Source organism: Cucurbita pepo, chromosome 1, assembly GCF_057944985.1.
Source record: "Cucurbita pepo subsp. pepo isolate OVF chromosome 1, ASM5794498v1, whole genome shotgun sequence".
NCBI classification, from domain to species: Eukaryota; Viridiplantae; Streptophyta; class Magnoliopsida; order Cucurbitales; family Cucurbitaceae; genus Cucurbita; species Cucurbita pepo.
Window position 1 is genome coordinate 3654722 of NC_141798.1, and position 12119 is coordinate 3666840.

A 12119-nucleotide genomic window follows, 5' to 3' on the forward strand; every position below is an offset into this window, starting at 1 on the left:
ATTTCAATAAACTTGCAAATCAAGATTGATCTCAGCATTTCTCGATCTACTTTCAAGAGTGAATACATATTTATGCTTCTTAGAAAAAAAAAAAAATTAAGCAGTCACATAGCATAAGATTGCTTGAATTGAGGGGATATTTAATTTTAGAGTTTTTATGATAAAGCCATCAAAACGAAAAAGTGCCGTCCAAAATCACTTTCATTCAAATGTAATATTGTTTCATTCGTATACCTCTTTTTTTACTCAAATATCACATATTATAATAACAAGAGGTTCAGATTTGGGTTCGTGCATGTATCGTTGAGATAGAAAGAGTGAGAATGTGAGATTTGGGTTAAGTAAAAAGAGAAATGTCAAAAGGATTCACTTTTTGGTGACAAGTTTGATGGGTGTAAATTGTTCATCCAAATTGGTGGGGGCCGAAAATTCTTATGTTCAAATTAAATGGTTGCCTTAGCTTTGAATTTCTTGGGTATTATTTATACACCCAAGCTTTGAAATGACAATTCCTCTTTTTATCATTTTAATTTTCTTTTTATCCTACCTGTTATATTCAATTATTAGCAAAATTAAATAAATAAATATATATATATATATATATATATATATATATATATATATATATATATATATATATATATATATTTCCACGTCATCTACTGATTTGTTTGTGCATTTGCCATTTGGCGTGAAGAGGCATGTTCGACTCTTCAATTTTCAATCTCTAAAAATATTGATAAAAATAAAATAAATTATTTAAAGGGGTAAACAATTGCAGGCCTTCCTCTATTTTCTTATTTTATTTTTATTTTATTTATAATTTAAAATTCTTCATGCAAGTTGAAATTAGAGATATGTGTAAACAAAGCTTCATTATTTTTATTTCGAAAATTAAGACAGATACCTTTACGAAAGAAAGAGAATAAAATAATATTTGTTCCATAATCAACCATCAATTCAACGCTTCATTATTATTATTATTTTTTTCTACGATTCTCCAATATTTATTTATGGTTTTAAAAAAGCTTTTATAGCCATAAACTTTGAATAAAAATAATAATTACTAAAAAAGAAAACTATTCTAACTTGTAGGTGCATTGGCCTTGGCTCTTAGTCCAACTCAGAGGCGCATTCCTATCTGGATCGATCAATCCAGCTCCTTGATCGGGCCTCACGAGCTTTTAACAAGCTATTATTCTTTGGCCCATAACACAAACAAAGTTTTAAACTTTATATTAATTTGTATTAATTTAGTGTTCTATTTTTAATTTTATAATTAAAGTGAGACACATTTAACAATTTAGTTCTTATATCATTTACTCTTTTAATTTTAATACGTAATAACTTAACTTTCGTATTTTAAAATTTATAATAATTTAGTATCTACTATAAAAATATTGTGACATATAACTCCTTTACTCAAATTTGACACAAAAAAATTAAATAAATACGTATATAAAAATTTATAAACTTTGTGACGGTAGAATAAACCTTAGATAATATTTTATAGAAATATGAAAAGGTATTTATATAAAAAAGTAAAAGTGGGAAAAAACTGGCTGACATCATCATTGCCCACCATTCACTGTTTTACGTTGTTCATCCAAGTCAAAAGGATGGAGGCCCATGGGTTGACCCAAACACAACCTAATGTTTTTTTTCAGTCTTTATATAATAATGATTGAGAACTGGTCCAAAATAAAAAAAAAAAAAAAAAAATTGAATTCATACCTTCATTTTTTTTAATATAAATAATTAAGTTAAATTGTAAATTTACTTTAACTCATTCTTTTTAATAAAAGGGGTAGATTATTATAGTTTTTTTTTTTAAAGGAAAATTTTAGTATGATTTGAAACAATTTAATAAAATAATGTATATTCTTGTCGTTTTACAAAATATGTCTTTCAAAGAAACGTAGTTAAACGAGGTATTAGAGTCATGGCAAGCCAACGACCTTCATCATTATGTTCTCAATACATCCTTGACTTTATAAAAAGGTTTTTGAAAAGATGAGTATAAACATATACCTAATACATAACCTCATTGTTGTGATTAGATATCCATAATACAACAAAAATGTATCGTAAAACTAAAGAACGTAAAACCGTTTAAAAATTGCACTAATTTTCATGAACACAAATAAGTATTTTTTGAAACAACTTTCATAGAGACCCTATAGCCTATAAAGCTTATGGACAAAATTAACAGTTATAGTTTTCTAGTGGAACATTTTTCATGCACATAGATGAATAATTACCATAAACCATTTCACTTAGTTCATATCGATCAACATTTGCAAGGTCCCATAAAATGTTTCAAAACATCATTTTAATGTATGCACAATCATTATAACAATCACGTAACAAATAATGCATACCTACCTAACATCTCAAAACAAAAGGTTAATATAATAGGTAAATTACTTAGCTTAGTCCAACAAATAGTAAATAGCATACTATGTCCTAAATTGTGAGAGGACCCAACACAATTACGAAGAGAGATCAAACGCAAGAGTCTTTTGCTTTGCAATGAAATTGAAAGAAATAATAGCAAAAATAAATTCTTTATCTAGTTGGGGTTTGCTCGAGTTATTATTATTATTTAAAAATTTTAAAATGATTACAAATAAATAATTAATAAGATGGTTCAATTTAAGCAAACAAATGACAAAAAGAAGTAAGACACCAAGATAAATTAAAACGAATAAATTTGATGGGTGTTTGGAGTGCATAGAATTGAAGAACATGGTAGAGAAAAAAAAAAAAAAAAAAAAAAAAAAAAAACAAATAAATGAACGACAAGAAAGATGTGTCGGACCCGTCCTATTTTAAGTAAGGTGCTATCCTATGTATAGCTTTCCACTCATTTTCTTCTTCTTTTCATATATTATATAATATAAAATAATAATAATAATAATAATAATAAAGAAAAAAGGAATTTAATAATGAAAGGAGTGATTAGGGGTTAGGCGTGAAGATTTGAAGCAAAAGTGGAGCCAAACCACTACAAACTGAGGGTCCCACTTAAGGTCGCCATGATTGGAAACCATCATTATTATTATTTTTTAAATAAAAATATTAATAAGCTTTTTCAAATATTTGTAGAGCATGCTTACATTCTTTTAAAAAATTATTACTATTTTTTTTTTATATTTTTCTCGATTAATTAATAAAAATTTAAAAAATATTCTAAAAATACTATTAACCCATTTAACTTCTATAGAAGGTTTTACAAAATTTTTATTATTAATATACACACCAAAATTATACTAAATTTAAATATTAAAAATTAACATAATTTGTTTTTTTTTTAATTTTTTTTAACATTATACCTACAAATATATCCAAAACCAAAATAGTGGTGGGCATAACATGTAAACAAACAGAATCCGAGGTGGCAAAGTGGGCTCCACTGACCCCTCCTTCACCGTTGACTAAAAAACAAAATTTGTGTTTTCTTTTCTTTTGTTTATGGGTGTGGTGTCTTGGGTTGGGCAGGTGGGTCCCTGTACCCCTAACCAAAATCACACCTGCCAAAAGCAATTTCCTTTTCCACTCCTCACTCACTCTCCCTTTCACTTTGATTCTCAAAAAGCACTTCCTTCATTCGTTCGTTCAACACAAATCAAACCAAACCAAATGTAAAAAACCCCCCTTAATGAGGGTTACTACATTTCCTGCTTTTCTGTAATGTGGGTGTGGCGGCTCCAAGCTTTGAAGTTTGGTGAAATCGCCTCACGGCGGAGATGAAGAAGCGGCTGAATTGGGTTTTGGGCTTGCTTTTGTTCATCTCTGTTGGGAAATTCTGTGCAAATGTCTCTGCTACTGTAGAAGGTGATCTCCATTTTTGTAATTTTTCTTCTTCTGTTGTGGTTAAATTTGACTGTGTGTTGTTCTTTCTATTGTAAGCAGCTACTGCACTTCATGTATTTCGATCCAATTTGGAAGATCCAAACAATGTTCTGCAGAGTTGGGATCCCACCCTTGTGAACCCCTGCACTTGGTTTCATGTCACTTGCAACAATGAAAATAACATCATAAGAGTGTAAACAATTTCCTCTTCCTTTTCCTGAAACTTAGTCGACAATGTTACACAAAATTTACCCATTTCCGCATTCTCTGCAGTGACCTTGGAAATGCTGGATTGTCTGGTAGATTAGTTCCGCAGCTTGGTCAACTTAAAAGCCTTCAATACTTGTAAGCCATCTGCTGTTCTGCTCTTTTCTTAACCATTTTGATACTTATTGTTCATTCCAAACGGGTTCTATGTTATGGATTGTAGGGAGCTTTATGGCAACAACATAAGTGGAGACATTCCATTTGATCTTGGGAATCTGGAAAACTTGGTGAGCCTAGACCTATACTTGAATGCGTTAACTGGTCCGATTCCCGACACGTTTGGCAAGCTCACACAATTGCGTTTCCTGTATGAACATTCATCCTTTACTGTATGAACAATTAGTTCACATCTTTTGTGGTTTTACTTAATGTGTGTTCATGAAATTCACTTCATGCTACCCTTTTATGTTACTTATGGATGCTTTCTCTTGGTGTATCTTTGTAAGGATAGTCGGCTAAATGACAACAAACTATCGGGATCGATACCGATGTCCTTGACTAATATTTCCACTCTGCAAGTCTTGTAAGTCTCTACATTCTATATCTCATTGCCTTCAACTTCAAATTCATTATTAGTGAAGAAGATTATAGAACTCGGTTATAACGTAGTTTAAACATCGCTCGCAGGGATCTATCGAACAACCTTTTATCTGGAAGGGTTCCAAATAATGGCTCATTTTCACTCTTTACTCCCATTAGGTACTTTGCTGATAAATAAATCACACACAACTTTTTTCCTCATCCATGTTAGCTGATCTGCTACTGTTATGTTTGTAGTTTTGCAACTAACTTGAATCTATGCGGTCTGGTTACCGGGAAGCCCTGCCCCGGGGATCCTCCTTTTTCTCCTCCGCCACCATTTGTTCCACAGTCGACGTTTTCTTCCTATGGTATTATATGTTTAGAAAGATTATAGAAATAGACAACTTCTCCATAGTAGCATTCAGCATATATTTGAGAAATCTTAAAACATGAGTGATTATTCTTTAGAGGTAAACAATCCCAATGGAGCAATTGTTGGAGGAGTGGCCGCTGGTGCTGCTTTACTTTTTGCAACTCCAGCTATCATATTCGTCTATTGGCATCGACGGAGATCACGAGAGATATTCTTTGATGTTCCTGGTTTGTTTCTGTTGCAACGTATTCGCTAACTCTTACCTTATTTAACTTGCGAGTCACCGAGGCGTTTGCTTATGCAGCGGAAGAAGATTCAGAGCTCAACTTGGGGCAGCTGAAAAGATTTTCACTGAGAGACTTACAAGTTGCCACAGATAACTTCAGCAACAAAAATATTCTTGGTCGAGGTGGATTCGGTAAAGTTTACAGGGGACGCCTGGCTGATGGCTCGTTAGTAGCAGTAAAACGGCTCAAAGAAGAGCGTACTCCGGGTGGAGAGTTACAGTTCCAAACAGAAGTAGAGATGATTAGCATGGCCGTGCATCGAAATCTCTTGCGACTACATGGATTTTGTACAACGACAACCGAACGCCTCCTTGTTTATCCTTATATGGCTAACGGAAGTGTTGCATCATGCTTAAGAGGTTCGGTTCCTTGTTTTTCCTTGTTAATGTTAACAGTGTCAAGCTCGAGCAATCTCTTTGTTAATTGGAAAAGGCACCTTTATTATGAACTCACAATGTAGCTTGTATATGTTTCATAGAACGTCCACAATCCGAAGCTCCTCTTGACTGGCCAACTCGAAAGAAAGTTGCATTAGGCTCTGCAAGGGGTCTTTCTTACTTACACGATGGATGCGATCCGAAAATCATCCATCGTGACGTGAAAGCTGCGAACATTTTACTGGATGAGGAGTTCGAGGCTGTCGTCGGTGATTTCGGTCTCGCAAAGCTGATGGACTACAAGGACACTCATGTTACAACAGCAGTAAGAGGTACTATTGGACATATAGCTCCGGAGTATCTCTCAACTGGGAAGTCATCTGAAAAGACTGATGTTTTTGGTTATGGCATTATGCTGTTGGAGCTCATAACCGGGCAGAGGGCGTTCGATCTTGCTCGACTTGCGAACGATGAAGATGTTATGCTGCTTGATTGGGTACGGAGTCGTGCTCTCAATAGCCTTGACTAACCTCTCTTATTTTGATTACAAAAACTGTGGATGTTTTCAGGTAAAAGGCCTTCTGAAAGAGAAAAAGTTGAAGATGTTGGTTGATCCTGATCTGAGGGACAATTATGATGAAATAGAAGTTGAGCAAATCATCCAAGTAGCACTTCTCTGCACACAGAGCTCACCCATGGAACGACCAAAAATGTGTGAGGTGGTCAGAATGCTTGAAGGTGATGGCTTAACGGAGCGATGGGAGGAATGGCAGCGAGTCGAGGTAGTCTACCACGAAACCGAATTGGCATCTTCTCAAACTTCTGAATGGATGGTCGATTCAACCGAAAATGTTCGTGCTTTCGAATTATCAGGTCCTAGGTAACTTAAAGGTTCATCATTTCTTATTTCTTCTTTGATTTAGAGTGCTCACTTTTTTGCTTCACAAAACCTGTGTATATGAACCTACTTATAGAAAAATATGTCTACACATAGCTGAATTTTCTGAACTGTTTTATCTAATTCTCTTTGATTATAGTTTATTATAGGTGTTTTTTTACGGTTTAGAAAAATTATTTGAGGAGGTCGTAGCCATGAGACTGACAGTTTTACATAATTATTGAATGTATAATGATAAATTGTGGAAGCATCTCACTTTTGCATTATATTATTACACTAAAATCTATATTCGATAATTTTAAAGAGGTAGTCTTATTGTGACGGTATCATTGAATAATTTGTCCTACTTTAAATTTTATTGATATATTTTTAGATCTTTATTACACGTTTTACAAGTGAAGAATGATAAAATAATCATTTTTTTAACGTTCGCGTTAGAATTTAATTCTAAAATATATAAATAAAATTTGTAAAGAATTGGAAAGCCATTGTCTTTTATTTTAAAGAGGAAAAATTACAAATATAAATAAAAGTTTCTTAATAAAACATTCGAAAAGCTGAATGTATATTTGATATAAATCTATAAGAAAGGAAATAAAGGAGAAACTAAATGTGAGAATCAAGTTGCTAATTTTAAGCATAATTTAATTAATTAAGATAATAGATAAAATATCTGAATATTTATTAAAATAGCAATTTTATCATCCAACGGATCCGTGGCGCAATGGTAGCGCGTCTGACTCCAGATCAGAAGGTTGCGTGTTCGATTCACGTCGGGTTCACTTTTTCGTTCTTTTAAACTCATTTTTTAAGAAAGCTTTCCGATTTTCCTTTCTCGAGTTTTTCAAATTTTATTCTATTTTTCCTTATTTCCAGTTTTCATCTTCACCTTTTAGCCTATGAATAATTTGCAAATCAATCTTTGTTGTTTAATTTATATAAATTATTGGTATGATTATTAAAATCAATTCCTTAAGGTTATTCTTCATTTTTTTTTTTAATTTGTTTTGATTTTATTCATTTTTTTTTTTTTATATTTGTTTCTCTAAATTATGTATGATTTTATTTTGCAAATAACATTTCTCAAATTAAAAAAAAAAAAAAAAAATTAATACACAAAATTTGAACTTCCACGCAACTAAGTTGAATTATTTAAAATTGGTAATGGTGGAAGCAGGATTGAATTATTGAAGAGGAATCTTTGAATTTGTTGTTCTCTAAGATTCTTAATTTGTACTTTTCTTAGAAGTTAGAAATTAATTGCATCTTCTCAAATCTCTAACCCCATTAATATATATTATAATCACAATTATTACATCAATACTCCAAAAAATAAAAATAAATAATAATAATAATAATATAACTTTTCAATTGAACATTGAGATTGGTGGGGTTTCTGCTGTTTGACTCGTTTTCTATCCCTGTTCGTATAAAACACTGTTATTGACATACATATTTGAGATGTTAGAGATGGCGATTGATAGTGGAAGTTGAAGAGTGAAATTAAATCAAAAGGAGAGGGAGAGAACGAGAGGGCCTAGAAATGGCACAGGAGTCGAGAGACGAGAGAGCGTTAGAACAAAGAAAAAATAAGAGACAAAATAAAAAATTAAAGAATAATGAAATATATTTTAAAATTTAGATTCCTATTAATTAATAAATTTATTAAACCCATGTGGGAAATTATTTAGGTAATGGCCACTACTAATATTTAATCTTTATTTGCCATTATCTTGTTCGGTAGTTTGAACCATAATTAATCCCTTGATCTAAAGCGGATTACACCGTCGACATCAACGTGATGAAGCATCTAGTCATCAATATGCTTTTAAATACACAAAAAGCCGACATAACAACGCACAGAGCCGCCATTTCTGGCACAAACGCCAAAATCTCTCTTCATTTCGGAGCTCAGAGGGATCGCCCATGGCGTTTCAGAGGCAAATCTTGAAGAACGCTCTACGAGAGGCGAACTCGAAGGCGTTCAATGGCCGTTATCGTTTTTCCTCTTCGGTTCATTCTGCTTCCTCTGCTACGGCGGCTGCCGACCTCAAACCTCTGCTTCCGCCGTTTGATTACGAGCCGAAGCCTTATAACGGACCTCTCACCGATGAAATTTTCCAGAAGCGGAAGAAGTTTCTTGGCCCTTCGCTTTTCCACTACTACCAGAAGCCGGTGATGTCTCTGATTTCGACTTCTTGTTACTTGATAATTGATTTTTGACGCTTTTCTCAATAATTTTGCCCTCCTAAATTTTCATGTGAAATTTCTTTCTGTGTGGATGCCCTCGATTTTCTTCTGAAACTGATTCTTCTGTTGCTCTTACCTTCTTACTTCAACAGCTCAATATTGTAGAAGGAAAAATGCAATATTTGTTTGATGAAAATGGAAGGCGTTACCTTGATGCTTTTGCTGGAATAGTTACTGTGTCTTGTGGGCATTGCCATCCCGATGTTTTAGCCGCAGTGAATGAGCAGAACAAACTTCTACAGCATGCTACAACTATATACCTACACCATGCAATCGCGGATTTTGCCGAAGCATTGGCAGCAAAAATGCCTGGAAACTTGAAGGTCTTTTTTCTTTCTGAACTTTTAAATCATATTAATTTATTTTACCAATGGATGATTGATTATGAAGCTCAGCATCTTGTAAATGTTAGGACCTTCATTTAGAGACGGTGATGGGTATTTTTTTTACTTGTGGGAATTTTTTCTGTAATGCCCCAAGCTCCTAACCGCTAGTCGATATTGTCCTCTTTGAGGTTTCTCTTTCGGGCTTCCCTTCAATGTTTTAAATCGCTCCTGCGAGGGGAGGTTTCTACACCCTTATAAAGAATATTTCGTTCTACTCCCCAACCAACATGAGATCTCACAATCCACCCTCCTTCGGGGTCCAACATTCTCGCTGGCACTCGTTCCCCTCTCCAATTGATATGAGATCTCACAATCCACTCACCTTCGAGGCCCAGGTCCTCGCTGGCACTCGTTCTTCTCTCCAATCGATGTGAGATCTCATAATCCACTCCCCTTGGGCGCCTAGCGTTCTCACTAACACACCGCCCGGTGTCTGGCTCTGATATCATTTATAACAACCCAAGCCCACCACTAGCACATATTGTCCTCTTTGAGCTTTCCCTTTCGGGCTTCCCCTCAAGGTTTTAAAACACGTCTGCTAGGGGAGGTTTCCACACCCTTATAAAGAATGCTTCGTTCTCCTCTCCAACCGATGTGGGATCTCACAATCCACCTCCCTTCGGAGTCCAACATCCTCGCTGGCACTCGTTCCCTTCTCCGATCGACGTGGGGATCTCACATTTTTCATCTTTCTCAACTTTGGTGATTGAATTATTATTTCATCACTTCTTGGTTCTCCTTATCAAAGAACATCCTACTTTTGCATTGCTTCAAACTTCTGCTCATTTGATTTTGCAGGTTGTATATTTTGTGAACTCTGGGACAGAAGCAAATGAATTAGCCATGCTTATGGCCCGTCTATACAGTGGTAATCTTGGTATGATTGCATTGAGAAATGCATACCATGGAGGAAGTTCCAACACAATTGGTCTAACAGCTTTGAACACATGGAAGTACCCAATACCTCAGGTTTCTCCCAGAGTTTAATCTCCAGTGTTATAATTCCTATGATTTGCCTGTCAACTCAATTATATTCTGCAACTTGTGACACCTTGCAGGGAGAAATTCATCACGTTGTAAATCCCGATCCATATCGAGGAGTCTTTGGGTCAGATGCTTCTAGCTATGTCAAAGATGTTCAAGATCATATAGATTATGGTACTTCAGGAAGAGTTGCTGGATTTATAGCCGAAACAATTCAGGTTTGTTTTTCTGATATCTGTTGATCTTGATAACCACTTCTACATGAAATTGAAGATTCATTTGGTTTTTGGTTATCTCAGGGTGTTGGAGGGGCTGTTGAATTAGCACCTGGATACTTGAAACATGTTTATGACATTGTTCGCAAGGCTGGTGGTGTTTGCATTGCGGATGAAGTTCAAACTGGCTTTGGTCGTACAGGAAGCCATTATTGGGGCTTTGAAACACAGGGTGTGATTCCTGATATAGTAACCATGGCAAAGGTATTTCCCCTTTTCCATCCGTGTTGGAACAGTTCATATCTTGAAACTCATCCCCAGAAGTCCTAAGTAATGAACTTTTCAGGGTATTGGCAATGGTTTACCATTGGGAGCAGTGGTGACAACGCCTGAAATAGCGAGCACAATGGCTCAAAAAATTCAGTTCAACACTTTTGGAGGGAACCCAGTTTGCTCTGCTGGGGGACTTGCAGTTCTAAGAGTTATCGACAAAGAGAGGCGTCAAGCACATTGCGCCGATGTCGGTTCACACTTGCTGAAGCGATTGAGATCTCTCCAGGAAAAATATGAAAGTAAGTTCTCTTGGACTTGGTCTCTTTTAAAACTTTACCTTTCTAACTAATCTACTTCCATCTTAATACTTCTTGGGATGACATTTCTTGCATTCTTTTCCCTTGGAGAGGAAATCATCACCTCATCTGATTAATGTATATTTTCCAGTCATAGGAGATGTACGGGGAAGGGGATTAATGGTAGGTGTAGAGCTCGTTACCGACCGGAAGGACAAAACCCCAGCAAAGACCGAAACTGCAGTATTGTTCGAGAAACTAAGAGGTACACTCTTCTCTATTTTCCAAAGAAAGTAAAGATCAACTGAGAGTACCTTAGGCTGTTGTTCTAATGACCCGTTTCGTCCTGATTGAAGAACTGGGCGTTCTCGTCGGGAAAGGAGGTCTGCATGGCAATGTATTTCGAATAAAGCCCCCCATGTGTTTCACCAAAGATGATGCAGGTATGGTTATATCTTCTAACAGCATATAGTAAAATTCTGATTACAAATAATGAAGCAACATTTTGGGATAGTGTGTATTCTAGAAATGAATACTTATGGAGTTTGTGAAGGAAAGATGTCTTACACTCATACTCCTTTCAAAATGTGCAGACTTTCTTGTTGATGCTTTGGACTATGCCATGTCAAAACTGTAAAGGAGGTACAGAAGCCAGATGCAATGTTGTTGTATGTATCAAAATAAGATATTTGTAGTAGCTGCTACTTGTATTGTTCATTAAGACTTCGAAACGTCCAAGAACAAACAATTGGAAGCTGCACACGTTTCTCGCTTTAGCCTACTGTCTATCAAATGCCTTAAATTTAACAGCTTACGATCAAAATTGATGACGTGATAATATACATTTTTAACCGATGACTAGATTAGTTTGGAAAGAATAAACTTAAACTACTATTTATAAATTTGGGATTTTAAGAAAATAAATACAATTATTTTGACTGGGACAAAAAGAAAATCAATAGAATTATTTGATGATATCAATGTTTGTTAAACATCTGAAGGTAAAGAATCCTCACCATTGACTAATTTGAGAAGCCCAAAGCCTAACTTTAATACTTAATTATATGAAACTAAAAAATTCTACTCATGAAATTGCTATTTATTGTATGAATTTAACGAAAACAGAAATCTTAGCA

General features: G+C 34.7%; 2 protein-coding genes and 1 non-coding gene across 3 annotated transcripts; all 3 read left to right on the top strand.

Annotated features, from left to right (window-relative positions):
• The first annotated feature begins 3566 nt into the window (after window positions 1–3566).
• Window positions 3567–6689, top strand: LOC111810604 (somatic embryogenesis receptor kinase 2). The gene is made up of 11 exons (XM_023697371.2): window positions 3567–3837; window positions 3916–4048; window positions 4129–4200; window positions 4286–4429; window positions 4574–4645; window positions 4750–4821; window positions 4900–5012; window positions 5113–5244; window positions 5322–5663; window positions 5783–6177; window positions 6251–6689. The coding sequence occupies exons 1-11, from the start codon at window positions 3750–3752 to the stop codon at window positions 6563–6565; spliced, it is 1878 nt and encodes a 625-aa protein (XP_023553139.2). The 5' UTR covers window positions 3567–3749; the 3' UTR covers window positions 6566–6689.
• Window positions 6690–7289: 600 nt separating this feature from the next.
• On the top strand, window positions 7290–7361 carry TRNAW-CCA (transfer RNA tryptophan (anticodon CCA)). The gene has a single exon. It is a non-coding gene; the product is annotated as a tRNA-Trp (tRNA).
• Window positions 7362–8423: 1062 nt separating this feature from the next.
• LOC111801654 (alanine--glyoxylate aminotransferase 2 homolog 1, mitochondrial) lies at window positions 8424–11759 on the top strand. The gene is made up of 9 exons (XM_023685721.2): window positions 8424–8754; window positions 8922–9152; window positions 10014–10184; window positions 10274–10417; window positions 10499–10678; window positions 10761–10986; window positions 11135–11248; window positions 11340–11426; window positions 11577–11759. The coding sequence occupies exons 1-9, from the start codon at window positions 8506–8508 to the stop codon at window positions 11618–11620; spliced, it is 1446 nt and encodes a 481-aa protein (XP_023541489.1). The 5' UTR covers window positions 8424–8505; the 3' UTR covers window positions 11621–11759.
• Window positions 11760–12119: the final 360 nt, after the last annotated feature.

Excerpts from the sequence above, each read along its gene's own strand:
- LOC111810604 (XM_023697371.2), top strand. The coding sequence starts at position 3,750 with ATGAAGAAGCGGCTGAATTGGGTTTTGGGCTTGCTTTTGTTCATCTCT. Across the intron at positions 4,201-4,285 it reads CTTAAAAGCCTTCAATACTT|GGAGCTTTATGGCAACAACA; the intron begins GTAAGCCATCTG and ends TATGGATTGTAG. Across the intron at positions 4,822-4,899 it reads TCACTCTTTACTCCCATTAG|TTTTGCAACTAACTTGAATC; the intron begins GTACTTTGCTGA and ends TTATGTTTGTAG.
- LOC111801654 (XM_023685721.2), top strand. The coding sequence starts at position 8,506 with ATGGCGTTTCAGAGGCAAATCTTGAAGAACGCTCTACGAGAGGCGAAC. Across the intron at positions 8,755-8,921 it reads TCCACTACTACCAGAAGCCG|CTCAATATTGTAGAAGGAAA; the intron begins GTGATGTCTCTG and ends TTACTTCAACAG. Across the intron at positions 10,679-10,760 it reads ATATAGTAACCATGGCAAAG|GGTATTGGCAATGGTTTACC; the intron begins GTATTTCCCCTT and ends TGAACTTTTCAG.